This window comes from Strix uralensis, chromosome 4 (genome assembly GCF_047716275.1).
Source record: "Strix uralensis isolate ZFMK-TIS-50842 chromosome 4, bStrUra1, whole genome shotgun sequence".
Taxonomy (NCBI): Eukaryota; Metazoa; Chordata; class Aves; order Strigiformes; family Strigidae; genus Strix; species Strix uralensis.
The window spans coordinates 98992451-99006945 of NC_133975.1; the positions used below are offsets into that span (position 1 = coordinate 98992451).

General features: G+C 38.1%; 1 protein-coding gene across 6 annotated transcripts in view; it reads left to right on the forward strand.

The window, feature by feature from the left end:
- Positions 1 to 14495, forward strand: part of MEIS2 (Meis homeobox 2) — a 173056-nt gene that overhangs the window by 9796 nt on the left and 148765 nt on the right. For all 6 annotated transcript variants that reach the window (XM_074868179.1, XM_074868181.1, XM_074868180.1 and 3 more), the window contains one exon: positions 6744 to 6858. In XM_074868179.1, the coding sequence (XP_074724280.1) occupies positions 6744 to 6858 (115 nt within the window). The remainder of the gene's footprint in view (positions 1 to 6743; positions 6859 to 14495) is intronic.

A 14495-nucleotide genomic window follows, 5' to 3' on the forward strand; every position in this document is an offset into this window, starting at 1 on the left:
TAGGGGGGAAAAAGGAAAAAAAAAAAGAAAAGAAAAGAAAAGAGGAAAGAAACCTTTCCAGCTGCAGTTCAAGTTGAGTTTCCCAGCACAGATGAAAATTTATTATTGTTCAATATAAACATTCTGGGCCCTATCCTGCATTCTGTGCTCAGCCTAAAATATCTGTTGAGATTGCCAACAAATCTTTTTTTTTCCTTTCAAGCTATTCAAATCTCAAAAACTTAATGCTTGTAAAATTTAGAGATTTTAAAACTCTTTCAAGCATATGATAACATTTTGTACTTTAATTACATTTCTTTTGTACCTGGCTTCACCTGGTGCCACACAAGTCTTCCTTTAGCAGAAACCTACTTTGAAGCCTAGTAATTCTCCCATAGAAATTTACGGTTCTCCTTCCACTGCCTTTCGTGGGAGCAGGATCAGGGCCTCAGTATTTTTTATATTTGTTTATATATTCTAGTCAATTTACAGCTGAGAGGTAATAATATACAGATCATCATTTATAAAATATAATTTAAAATTGATAGAAATATACATACATCTCTTTTTTATAAAAGGACTGTTGACAGATTAGAAATCCAATGCCTTAGCTGTAGAAGAGAAATATTAGTCTCAACATTAAACCTTTCAGCTCTCAAATGAGGAGATGCTTTTATTTTGTACTTTTGGACATTCAGACATTTCACATTTCTTTCATATTTCTTCTTGAGGAATGGTCTGTGCAAATTCCTGACATCTTGCAGATGAGAAAAAAAATAAAAATAGGGTAAAATATATCTGTTCCAGTTATATAATTAAACCTTTAGATAAGATTTCTCTGAGTAATGAGGAAGTAATTGGGGGCCTGATGCTGCAGTCTCTAGGTACACCACACTTTGATGGACTTCAGTGAGAGTTTTGAGTACGCCAGAAATGAAGGATCAGACCCCAGAGGTGCCCTTTCTGTTTGTTGTGTGTCAGAAGGGAAACTAAGTACCTAACTGCAACAATAGTATGGCAAACTTTTTTCTTTAATGATCAGATTTCGTGGTATGTGGCTCAAGACTTAGGACGTTATGGTAGGCTCTGTGCTTTCTGAAGGGGCAAGGAGCATCAGGAACTTCCTGAGACTGTAGAGAATGTTGTGTATTTCCTCTTTTTGACGGGACAAGGTGCTCTACAGTCAAAGGTAATCTACAGCTCAAATTAGAGTGTTTTAGTTTTAAACTGCGTTCTCTTAAACTGAACCGATAATGTATTTCACTATTTGTTTGATGCCAGTGTTCCCTCTTTGGTTTGAGTTGTCTATCAGTCTAGATGAGGTATAGCCACACAGAATTATGTAGAAGGACAACTAGAAAAAACACTAAACCCCCCTTTTTCAAGTCTCTGTTCCTTGCTGACAGGTGGATTACATGTCTGATTTCAATCTTAATTGGAAAATACAAAGCACGCAGCTTTTCAGAACGGTGCCATGTTCTAGGAGTGTTAAAAATTCCGCCTGACACTTTCCTCAAATGCAAAGTCAAGGGATAAGAATCAAAACTTGTATATATATATGTATACATACTTCAACAAATATCTGATAGATCACAATGCCTTGTGTTTTGGTTAAATTGTGTAATTCTGATACAAAAAAAGTTGTCATATTAAATATGCATCCATAAGAAAATAAACCTTAGTAGTATCAGGAGTGGTCTTTTGTAGAAAACATACATATCATGTCAAATTAGAGTTTTTCTTGGCTCATTTACTTATCGAAAGTTTCTTTACACAGTAAGTTTATTATTAATATACTCCACAAAAGTCTCCAAGATACCATCATGAACTTCATACATACAAAACTTAGACAGATGCACACACAGAAACGCATGTGCACGTATGTGTATAGCTTTCTATGTCTGGCACAGTATAGCATCTTTCGATATATGGTGGTACCTAGATACAGATTTTTGTGGTATTAATCACGTCAGTCGTTCAACTGTGTTTGCAAGTGTTACTTGTAAGAACAAGGTGAGCAGGATTTGGCTTGTATTTGGGTGGGAAAATGCCATCCGTATCAGTAGTTCAGTTCAGTTTTGTGTTTGCAAAATTAATTTACCGAGCAACCTCCAGACCTTTGAGTCCAAACACCTTCACAGAGAACGAGGTCTACAGCCATTGTAGTTTAATTTATGAAAGTAATTTGTGTTTTATTTGTTCCTGCAAGATCAATGGCTTTGCCCATTTCATCTGATAAAATGTAAGGGCCTGATCCTGTCACAGTTGTGTACTTAAAACTTCAGTTAATGTCTGTAAGCCAAATCCTGCTCAACTTACTCACATGGGTATCAGCTGGCCTGATTGATTTTACTTCCCAGTTATAAATAAGAAGCAAATTCCTTATGGTTAATTGGGTCCTTAATATCACCACAAAAAGCAGTGTGAGATCAGAATCAGCCCTAGCGAGACTACATACACTCACAAAAAATTAGCTAGAGTTTGCCCAGTGGAAATTCTGGTCATACAAAGTAAGAATTGCAATTTAACAGAAGGTTATCCTATATCAAATTTCTCTATTACAACATCTCTGTTCAAGAAATCCTGTAGCAGTTAAAAACTCCAGTTTCCACCAGATTTGCAGCATCGACAAAAGAGTAATGCGTCAGATTTGCTTTGTATACCAGGAGACTCTTGTCCTTTCTGTTGCTCTTTTCTAGATTTAGCAAAATTCAGTGGTGGTGCTAAATCAATTTTTTTTTAACTTTCAAGGGAAAAAACACCGGCAAAATTGTGTTTTCTAGGGAAGGCTGTGTGTGTAAATGAGAAACAGTGGATAGCAGCGGAGTGATCTCCTGTGGCCCTGCTAGTACAAGCTTTCCCCATATTGTCTCCTGCTTTTATATTAATTACAACTTGCATTATCAGCTGCGAGTCTGTAGCCCAGCAAATAGAAAATACTGCCCCTGGAGACCTAGCTTCTTGTATCTATTTTCCATCTCCTTCTATTGTGCTCTACTCAGTATTCACTGCTTTTCTCCTGGTAACACTGCTCTTTAACACAATTAGGTAAGAGCAAGAGGAGCACCATATTTGACTCCCAATTATAAAAACTACTGGGAATAGATACATGTGTGCTGTTTACCTTCTATGGTATCTGGCATTAGTTTAGGTCATATGTGTGTGAAAATTTTATAGTATGTGCACGTACACAAATCAGGCAGTTGCATTTTGTCAGACATCATCCACACTCCTCAATGTGTTTCTGCAAAGTATATTACTAAACTTGCAAGAAGATATGAGAAGCCATGCTAACAGTTTGTGTAATTTATCTAAAGCTATCTGGGTTTCTGGTTTTTTGTGTTTTTTTTTTTTTTTTTTTTTTTTTATGGCGTGATAGCTTAATACAAATTTCATTGAAATTAATAGAAAATTGCAATTAATGTTAGTGGGCTTTAGATCAGGATCTCTTTAGGTACCTAAATTATACTGATAAAGTGTTTTCAGTGAAGTAACTTTAGATGTGTCATTTGGTGCTTTTTTTTTTTTTTTTTTGTAAAGACATACATAAAATAAGTCCTGATGATTCGACATTTGGCCAAGAAGTTTTTCTTGAGGGATGCAAAGTTGGAAACAGTCTAGGGGAGAAAAAGAGAAGTTCACTGACACGTACAATGATCGTAGTCCAAAGAAAAAGAATGCTGCCTTTTTATGAGGCTGTAAACTCCACCCCTAGAGTTATTTGTCATTTTTTATAATATTAAAGCCTAGCTATTTCCCTCCCTTTCAAATTCCTCCAACATTCTACTGTCGCATCTTCTGAATATCCCATCTTATTATTTCTGTCCTTCAACAAAATTCTGCCAAATTGCTTCCTCGAGAAAACTGTGTCACAAGAAAAACATTGAATTCCCAATCAATACAGTCTGTCTTTCTAAAACAGGATCTACAAACTGAGGTCAAGAGCAACTCAGCCTGGTAGAGACAGCAAGTGTTTTCAGCTGCAGGAAGTCTTATTCAGTGATCCTTTCCAAATTGTTACGGTTTTGAAACAGAAAGGCCGGTCTAGCTTTTGAAATACTGTATGATAGGTTTTGGATGACATTTGCCTTAAAACATAGCTGAGGTGTTACCAGTTAATTATTGTAATTTTCATATGTGTGATAAGGAGCTCCAACAGCAGCCAGCTTAAGAGAGCCTGCAGTGCATAAAATTAACATAACTCACTGTGTTCCCTGAAAAGTTTAGCCTAGGTGAACATGTTGCAATTATTACATTTTCTAAAAGAAGGTTCCAGCCTGATGTTGTTGGAGGGCTAAACTCATGCTATGCTATTGTTTCTTTCCTTTTTCATGTATTTCTTCTAGCTCTTTATCTGATTACCATCCGGCAAACAGCTGACGCTAAGAGGCTGCAGAGGGCTGAAGAGCTCCTGTCTGCTGTTTGCCTTCAGCTTGAAGCTATTTGAGTGGCTTCCTAACTCAGAGATAAAAAGAGAAGCTCATAGGCACAACTGTGTTTTAATCCAGGCTGTAAAGAAACTTGCTCAATTTTTGCAGTTTATTTCCATTTGAACTTTCTGCTAACCTTATTTTCAACTTTTTGGTTTTTTTAATAACATCTGGGCTGATTGAACTTTCAAGGCTTTTCATCTTTCTTTTTGTGTTTCTTTCCACCTGACTGTAAAAGGATGGTAAAAAATTTGGGTTTTTTTTATAAAATTAAATTATGGGGGGCTACAGTATTAATAGCAGTTTCTGAGACCGAATTAATACAACAACCTCAATGAAGATAAAATACTACTATTTTGTGTTGTGGGTTTTTTTCCCCCGTTGCAGTTCTGTGCGAGGAAAAGTAGACCAGTCTTCTAGGTTTTGGAGGGGGTGGTGGTTTTGTGCTGTCTGTTGTGCTGACAGGTTAGGTGAATTTCAGATCCTGGCCTGTCTTCTGATTTTGCTCATACCTTTCTGCCACAGAACCATGTATGTGGGTGCACGTGTGTGTCTGTGTAAGGTGAAGGGGATTTGGATCCCTCTTACCCTTTGGTCACCTAGGGCTTTACTGGGAACCTTTTGAAGTCACGGGCTCTTCCCTTTGTCTCTGTTGCGATCTGGGTCAGGCCTGTTAGATTTATGTTACTGGGTACTGTAGCAAGCCGTTATTTGGCAGTTCTATTTTGCGTTGCTATATAGCATGTGGTACTAATCAGTGCTAGGAGATTACTTTGAGATGTTTCAATATATATTTTGGGACCTGATTCCAATCACATTTACACTGAATTCTACAATGGGTAAATCAGTTGATTTTGTTGAACTTATTCCTGCTACACATGGGGGTAGATGAGGTCAGAATCTGTCCTGCTCAAAGAATTTATCCAAACTTGTCATTTGCTGCTTTCAGGATCTTGTGCTTTAATAGTCCACTGTTATTTCACAATACAGATTTAAAGCACAATCAAACCTAAGAAGCTATCTTTTTTTTTTTTTTCTTTTGAGGGGGGATTTTTTGTTTGTTTTGTTGTTGAATTATTATAATGTGCTTAATTTGTCACATACAGGTGACAAGAAATGCAGGTCCAGCCCCTAGTCTGATCTGTTTCATGTGTTCTTGCTCTCCTTTTCTGCCAGAGGAAATTCCATCTCTTGCCTGCCTTCATGTGGTGCTGATAAAGCTCTTCCTGTACAGTAGAATTCCTGTTTTCCTTTAAGCAACAGCAGGGTATTGGGAATGATCAGGAAAGGGGAGGAGGACAGGAGGAGAATACACTCCACAAAGTAGCACTAAACTGTAACATTAAGTTTTCCTCACTTACCCTTTTAAATAGCAGCTCCTCACTCTGAGAAAGCCAATACTCAATAAATTGGAAAGCTCGCATGAATTATGTGACTAAAGTAGAGTAGTTGAGGTCTTACTTAGCCAAGTTTTGCAAACTTTGTATGTCTGTCTTCTGTGTTCCCTTTTGTTGTGTTTTATGCATAGTAATGTAGAAAGAATTACATAAAAATCACTATACATGTTATTTTATATAATCACCTGGTGGTTATTCTTGACAATACTTGTAAGCGAACTGTTAGAGTGATAAATCTAGAAAGTCTTTTGAAATGTGTCATATCAAGGTGGTGGTGGGGGGTGAGGAAGCATCTTTTCTGGTATATAGAGTCTTTCAGAGAAAGCTTGCTTTTCCCCTCACAACTTTGCATTTACTTGAAGTTTTTCTAGCATTCAAATGGATGAGAGAGGGTAGGGTGTGAGGACACGTTCCTCTCCCATGCACGTTCTCCTCTACTTCTTGAAACAGTTTCCCTCTTCTTTCTCTCCCCTCCCATCTCTAGTCAGTCTGGAAAAACAACGTGTGGGGAGGTAGTTTGCATACCAACTGTCCTGATCCTAATGTGAACACCTAGTATCATAAACTGTGCAGGTCGATTCTCTCCCCCCCTGCCCTCCGGTATAGCTCATTAAGAAACTTAATTTTATTTTTCTCCCCTGAAATATTCTTCTGCAGTACTATTCAAACTATTAAATCCAGACAACTCTTTGGAAAGTTTAAAACAGAAAAAAATCTGTCCTTTATTTTACCAAGTAAATCTTTGTACCTCCTCTGCTTGTCTTTGCTGAAGAATTATTACACTGTGCAAACAGTATCGGTGTTTGGCACATTTCACAAATGCTAATGTGTATACTTTTCCCCCCCCTCCTCCCCTCTTCTCCCGGTTTTCTTTCTGTTCTTCATTTGCTATTGGAATGGGAACTGTGGAAAAAATTCCTTGGCACTCTGACACCAGAATCCTTCATCTTGGAGAGACCACGATGATGCAACCTCAACGCACTCGGCAGGCACACCGGGGCCCTCCAGTGGGGGCCATGCTTCCCAGAGCGGAGACAACAGCAGCGAGCAAGGTAAAAGGTCAAACTTTTTCCCTCTGCAAAGTAGGCATGACTAAAATAACTCCAGCTTTTTTTACTATATCAGTACATCTGCCTTAGAGTAAACATGGAGTGGCAGACTTGCAGTATAATCAGCTGTAACTTAGGGAGACGGTATTTCCTTTTCCTAACCCACTTAGCTGCATTTTATTATTATTTCAAAGTGAAATATCTAATCTTCAAACAAGCTTTGTAATAACAATTGATTAGTTCTGCCAATTCCTTTACAAATTTGGTTATCTACAGTTTATTTTTGTGTGGTGTAAGTAAATATAATGACAGACATACTCTCCAGCTGTGATGCAGTTGTTTGAGCTGGGTTATGGACAGAGAATCTAACCTGTAGTTTTAGCTGGGGCAGAGACTCCTCTATGAAGTTATGAAGCTGCTGAATTACATAAAGTAGAAGCAAAACCCAAATTGGGCAGAAAAATGTTTCTTGCAATGTTTGCTTGTACAGACTTGTTTCTGCTGCTGAAAATGTGAATTCAGAATGGTAAATAGAGATGTATTTGACCTGCAAAACCTCTTCTGGATCTATACAGTGAAGCCTTCTCAAAGGTTCAGGAGGTTTGATTATTATTTCAGGGTTTTTTGTTTTATTTCCTACTGCATTGCACCTTGTGTGTGGTCATCTGCATCCATGCTGAGTGAGTGTCAAAGGCTGTCATTCTGATATGATAGTGTTTTACACTTGCTCATTAGAAGTATAAGTGACTCCAGAAGGTGTAAGAGTCAAGACTCCAGTGCTAAGAGTTGGGTAACGTTGGTCTACTGTCACTCTTGGATCTTGACTCAGAATTGATTTTTTTTTTTAAGACCAAAGTTAAAGGCGGGCTCTGTTCTTGTTTAGCTTTGTAAACATGATAAGACTCAGCTAGTGAGTGAGACATTACGTCTATAAGACCTTATGATATGCTGCTCCCTCCATCTTGTGCACCTGGGAATTACACATACCCAACAGAGCCAACTGACAGGTCTGCCATCCAACTAGCAAAGCAGGATTCTGAAACTGGGGAGGGGAGCAGCCTTCAGGGCTAGAGCTGCCATGACTAGTCTCGTGCTGTGGGCCACTTCCCACCACGATTTTCGCCATGCTTAGGCTGTGGAGCAGATATGATTTCATGTCTCTCACGTGGCCCACTGCTTGGCACAGAGATAGATCCCTTCGTCTGTCTCACGATCTGGTAACGTACCCGTTGCGATTCTAGGAACTTGCAAAGTTTGTTTCTGGTAGAGTGGTTTGGGTTTGTCTCCTATTTGTATGAATTGTTTATACGTTTGTAATCTTATTGCTGATAGAAAGCAGCCATGGCACAGGGTGTGATCCAACTCTAACACGAGTCACACAGTATTTTTAATATGTGGTTGGATCAGAGCTGTACAAGGCCCAGCATGAACTATTACAGGTTCAGCAGCTAATGAAAGGGAGAGCTTGACTGCTAAGCAGCAAAACCATGTTACATCTATTAGCTGGCCATAGACTTTACTGTTGATCAAATGTTTACATTGTATATTGTGGTTAAAATGCTTGGCATAGCAGATGATCATTTGCATACTTAAAAATGATTCCTCTGAGTCATCTGCCACAGCGTGTTCATTCCACCCCTAGGTAAGAAATTTCCTCACACCTGTATCTCCACTCTGCCCCAGCAACCCCTTAGAAACAAGAAGAGTTTCTTCATTGAGCCATGCTTGATGTCAAGAAGTCCCTTGTATTGACATCCAGGGAGCTTGCATTTCACTAATCTCTGATTCCTTGTCACGTAACTCAGGGTAGTCGAGAAATATTGCTAAGCATAAGAAAAAGTAGTTGATGATAAGTATACCAACTTCCCAATGGAGACTGAGTTTTCTGGTAATATATATGATTTAAACAAACCTGTTATACTAATTTCTGCAGAAGGGGAACAATTGCTGAAGGGCCAAATCAGTCACTAGTGCTGCCCAGTCCAGCAGGGTAAAACATTGCTAGTATGCTTCCCTTTGTGCTCAGTTGGGCCTTTTAAAGGGAAGCAGTCGTCCAGTGGCAAATCAGCATTCCACTCAGCTGCTGGCAGCTGAAAGATGTATGATCCTACAGCACCAGCAAAATTCCCATTGGAGACAGCTTTGGATTGCTCTCCCCCTCTCAACCCTGGGAAAGACTAAAGAGAGGAAGGCCTGTACTGAATTTTCCTTATGCTTCCTTGAGGGGGGCAGGGTTTACTTTATAACTCGTGAACTGGCAGTCAGTCGGTCCCAGGCAATGCCAAGATGGGTAGATGCCCTCTTGAGCTGTTCCGGTGCAGTTACTTATTTGGGTCAACTTGGTTTCCCTGCAGTTTTGTCAAGACCTTCCACAAATGCTGCTTCAAGTATTCTACTTGGCCCAAAGGATTTCTTGGGAACGGGAGCTCATTAGAGAGTCTTGGGTTATATTAGCAACTTATGGTCTCCTCCACTGATGTCTGATGGCAGCAGAGATTGATTCAAACCAGAGTCAGTCTCTTCTGGCTCTTGGGAGCACTCCTTCCAGGGGTCTCTGCTTTTGTCTTAAGTGCAGCTTGTGATTTTTTTTTTTTTTTTTTTTGGGGGGGGGGGAGGGGGGGGGCGTGGGAGATGGAAAGGAGTTAGATGAGTGATGACATTATTTTTGCAGACTTTCACTGCAGGAGGTAGATCTATTTATTACACAGAAGAATCCACCCATAATGCTTAAATTTGGAACCAAACAAAAAAGCTGTAGGCATTTTGTCTGTTTGTGGACAGTCTCTCCACGACAGTGCATGACTGCCCTTTGGCATCAAAAGGGTTAATCTAGTCAATGTTTGGTATTAGAAACATGCTGGCATTGAAAGAGTTAAGGAAAGGGCCTTCAGGCAGTAAATGTTGAAAGATTATCCTAATTTTATTAGTGGTGAGTGTCTATGTTGTTCTTAACATGTCACCTCACTTGTTCAACAGAAAACTAAGCTATACAACATATTGATCATCTAGCAAACCAAAGTACTAGTGACCTGTAATCTACCAAGCATTTATTGACTTTATCCCAGTTCAGATCCACAAATGCAAATCAATGCTGTGTAATACTATTTTAGAGATTAGTAATTATGTAGTCAGTCTGATCAACTTTCCCCCTGCCCTGGAAAGTGAAAGAGTTAAATATATCCAATAATAAAAATAAAACATTAAACATCTTACAGAGGAGAAAAAGAAGAAGCTGATTTAATGGTCTAATGAGGCCATCTTCCAGAGACTTGTTTTGTGTAGGGCTTGCTTTGACCTTTCGCTTTGCTCAGGAGCCCAACGCTTCATTTTTCACATTCTTGCAATTACGTTAACGCTTCAAGCATTTCTGACTCCAAGTCAGCTAGCAACACCAGGCATAACTCAACACTGTGAGTTTTTCTCCTCTCTGTAGATTCATTAACAGGTCACCGGGGTCCCAACTGAAATTTAAAACTGACTGGTTCTGTTGGGTTAGCTGAGTTATAGCAAGGGAGATGGCAGGAAAGGGGCTGAGAGAAGGGGAGGGGAGAGAGAAGACCCTGGGGTTTTTGCCAGAGAATATATGTGTAAAAACCCTAAGTGGAAGATTAAAAGGTGTGTGTAGCTTTATCATCCACTCTTTTCTTTGGAGGGGAAAAAGTACATCTGAAAGTCTTCTGGGGTATTACATTTTCCTTATTCTTTGTGAAACAAAGTAAAAATGGGCACTGCCTTTACATACAAGGCTAAATGACTTCTGGAATTCAGCATCAGTTTGTACCACAGTGATGGATATGATGCTCCCAGACTTTAATTCCTATTTAATCTCTTTATGGGATATTTCAAATAATGAATATGGCAGATCATGTATGAAAAGTGGGAAATAAATCTTTCTAAGGTTTAAAAACATGTGGTCTACAGGAAAGCACCAGGGAATAATTTCAGTTTCGTATTTTATGATACCAGGATTGTATACCTGATTTGTCATATTCTTAGTTCAGTCACTCAAAGGGCCTGATCCAGCTGAGTCAGATGGAGGCTGTGTTTCTTCAGGACCTTTCAGGAAGTTCAGCATCTTTTTAAAATTAGGCCTGGGGTGATAAACTTGGCCATAAGTGAGAAGCCAGAGACAAGAAACTTCTTCTAGGTTATACAGCAGTAAAAATATAAATGGGAATCACATCCACTTTGCTTTACCCATGTGAGAAGTTCATCAGTGTGTGGGGTTTTTTTTGGTTTGGTGGGGGGTTTTTTTGATGGAACTACTTGTGCTGAATGAAGAAGATCTGTCCCTTTATAAATAATATCTGAGGCTACTCTCTAGGGCAATATCTTAAAGTAGGTTTAAAACACTTTTGTGACAGCTTGATATTTGTCCCACAAATTTGTCCACAACAGCTTTCTGTGGCAAAGACTTACCTGGTTCAGGGCAAAGTCAGCTAAGGTGTTAGCTGAAATTACATGTTCATCCCAGGTTACGTCTCTGGATTGACACATGTTGGAAAAATTAGGCAGTATATTTCTTATTCATTATATCTTGTAATAAAATCTTGTATACAAATCAAATTTGTTTACAAAACTAGCTGTTTACAAAACTAGCTGATAATGCCCAAAGGCCTGTCCCAGTATCAAAACTCTACTGAAACTACACAAAGCTTTGAACCAAACTCCAGTAGTCAGAAAAAGAAGGATGTTTTGATGTGAATAATAATAAAAAAATAACACATTCATGCAAAGTCTTTAGAAGTTTAATATCCAAAAGCTAATGCTACAACTTCTTTTTCCTAGTTCTGTATGTATAGGTAAGCCTGCTGAGGCTAGTATGAATATTCATCATAAGGATTCATAACATATTTTTATTCCTTTGTATTTTTACCTATAAGGCTATAGGGTATGGTTTTATTGGAAGAGAGCTGTCTTTTATAAGAAAGGAAATTCCTAATAGAAAGGCTCAAACATCCAGACTGTGAAAAATCAAACTTGCTAATAAATAATGCTTCACTGGAGATGTATTATTTCAGAAGGCACAGCTCTCATAAAGGTGAACTGTATGAAGTATGAAAAACTCTTAAAGAACAATGACTTTTTTCAGCTGAGGAAGATACAGGAAGAGAGTAGCCCTTATTAATTCATCTTTTCCTTTCAAGTTTGAGGGGCCCGTCCTTGTGTTGATATGTATGAGTAATTCCCATTAATGGTGATGGGAGTTACGCATGTGCACTGACAGAAGAATAGACCCCTTAGTGTTCAAAGCACATGAAATTTACATTTTTTCCATTGCTGTAATTGAGATGTTGACAAATTGGAGAATATTGATGAGCCTTTGTTTTAAGTATTTCTTGCCAAGTTTGCTTTATTTTTTCATGGTTTGAACAATGGTGTGGGTTCAGCAGCAATGAATAATAAGGGTAGAGTAAAGATAACTTTGTATTTCAATATTTTGATGTGCCAATATGAAATAAATTGTCTTAGGCAAATGGAATATGCTGTTTTAATCATTAGCTATGCATGAAAGAAAAATTGATGTTGACATCTTTGCTGTAAAATCGTTGTAATGGGGCCTTCCTTACAATTCATTTTTGTAAAATTCATTTTGTACATTTTGCAGCAATTGAACAATCCCTGCACTGTGAATAGGCAGAATTCCCAGAAATACTGAGACAGTTGGCCCAGTAACTGCTGAGCTCACACTGCACACCACATGCACATTAACCATAATGATGCCAGAACCAGCTTAGCTAAATATAGTCACATTTTAATACCCTCCCATCCTTTCTTTTCTTTACATCTATTGCGTGAACAAATACATCTTTTTGCAATTTTTTTTTGATTGCTGGAGTCGGTGAACATTTATGTCCCTACCCACTATTCAATAAGTAGCATTAAAATTTCACAGTGAGCCTTTGCTTCACTATACAGTTTTCTACTAATCAGCCTGGTGGCAACTGCAGATTCCTCACCTTTTATTAAATTAAAGCTTAGAATGGGGGGGAGGGATTTAAAACATTATACTTGTATTTAAGATTCAGACCTCACTCTTAGCTTTTAATTCATGTACATTTTTATATTTAGATATAGATAAAAAATATATATGCATTAGAAAACATTTACTTTCATATTTGAAGTATGTTGTGCTGGGGTTTCAAATGCAGCCTAGGAAAACTCTGTCAATGGAATGTTTTCATAGTGGCAGTAATCTCTTTAAAATAACCCTAAATACAGTATGACAGATGCCATCTGGAATAATCTTTTGCTAGTTCCTTTCAACTTTTATTTTTTCCTACAGTTACGTTCACCTAAAACTGGTCACTCACCATTATGTTAAACATAGTGAACCTTTTCCTCTCTTTTGTATGTGAATGATCAGAGAAAATAACTAAACAATTTTACTTAAGAGATTGTTACTGTTGAGAGTTTTGCCTTTAACTTCATGTTTCTGGGTGTTTTTAAATATATGTATGTGTATATGTGCATATATATATTTATATATTTGTATTTCAAAATGAAAAAGGTAGGATTCCCCCTTAGGCCATTCTTTCCTTCTCAGATCCTACTCAGCCTAACCCAATTTGCCTCCAAATGTTAGATAACATCCCATTTGCTAAATTATAATTGTATGTTTGTTACAGTATTAATGGTTTCATAATACAACACATTCAAACATACAGTAGCAAGTGCTTAAATGTCTTCCTGCGTTGTTACAGGCTGACTAATTTCTTCCTATATATGCTAACTTATTTGAAAGATCTAGTGTTGGAATCTCTGGATTTTTTTTTTTTAACTTAGTCGTGTAAAGGGATGTCTCCTGATGCCTGTTAGAGTTTAATTTAGAGTAGTAATTAAACTTGAATACTGCCTCATAAACAAAAGATAAACAATAAACCAGCCACGTTCCCTGCTGTTTCATAGCTTTCTTTCCCAGATGTTTTAGCCTGATAATTTTTACATAGTGAACTACCTAGCATGGAGTGCTATGGACAGAGGTCAAAGCCTGGTTCTTTGTAATGGGTTTTAAAAAACTTTTTATTAATGAAATACTACAGAATTTTCCTCTTGTGTAGCTGGTAAAATTGTCAGATACTGAAGGACACTCATTAATTGACTTTTTAATTATCTCCCTCTTGTTTAACAAGACAGCACTAATTTAAAAAAATCCCACAAACTTTCTTTTAACTGTTGATGGCCAAGGAATGTCACTATTTCTTAACATTAGGGTGCCCGGACAGTCCATTTGAATCCTCTGTCACCCTTAAACTATAATGCCCTTGCAGGAGCTGCTCTCTCCATGTTGATCCTAAGCAACTGAGGAAATGTTCACAGTGGAAGGCTTTTAATTTTTCAGACTGCTCCTTAGGCTGCCGGAGCTTGTGTGTCCATCTCTGGACCGCTCCTCTGTCAGCCATGATCTTTCTAATTGCCAGGTACTAGTAGGCCGTTCAGCTGCAGAAGCCATGTTATTTTCACTGGGTGGGGTAATTACTGAAAGCTGAGAATAGCTGCACTAAAGACACAGGGATACTTTCATGATCCCATTAGCATAAGAGAGGGTAAATTATTCATGCCAAGTGAGGATTCTATGGGGAAAAGTATAGTTAATGCACATAGTTTTTAAATGTATCCCTTTCTGCTCTGAGACTAAA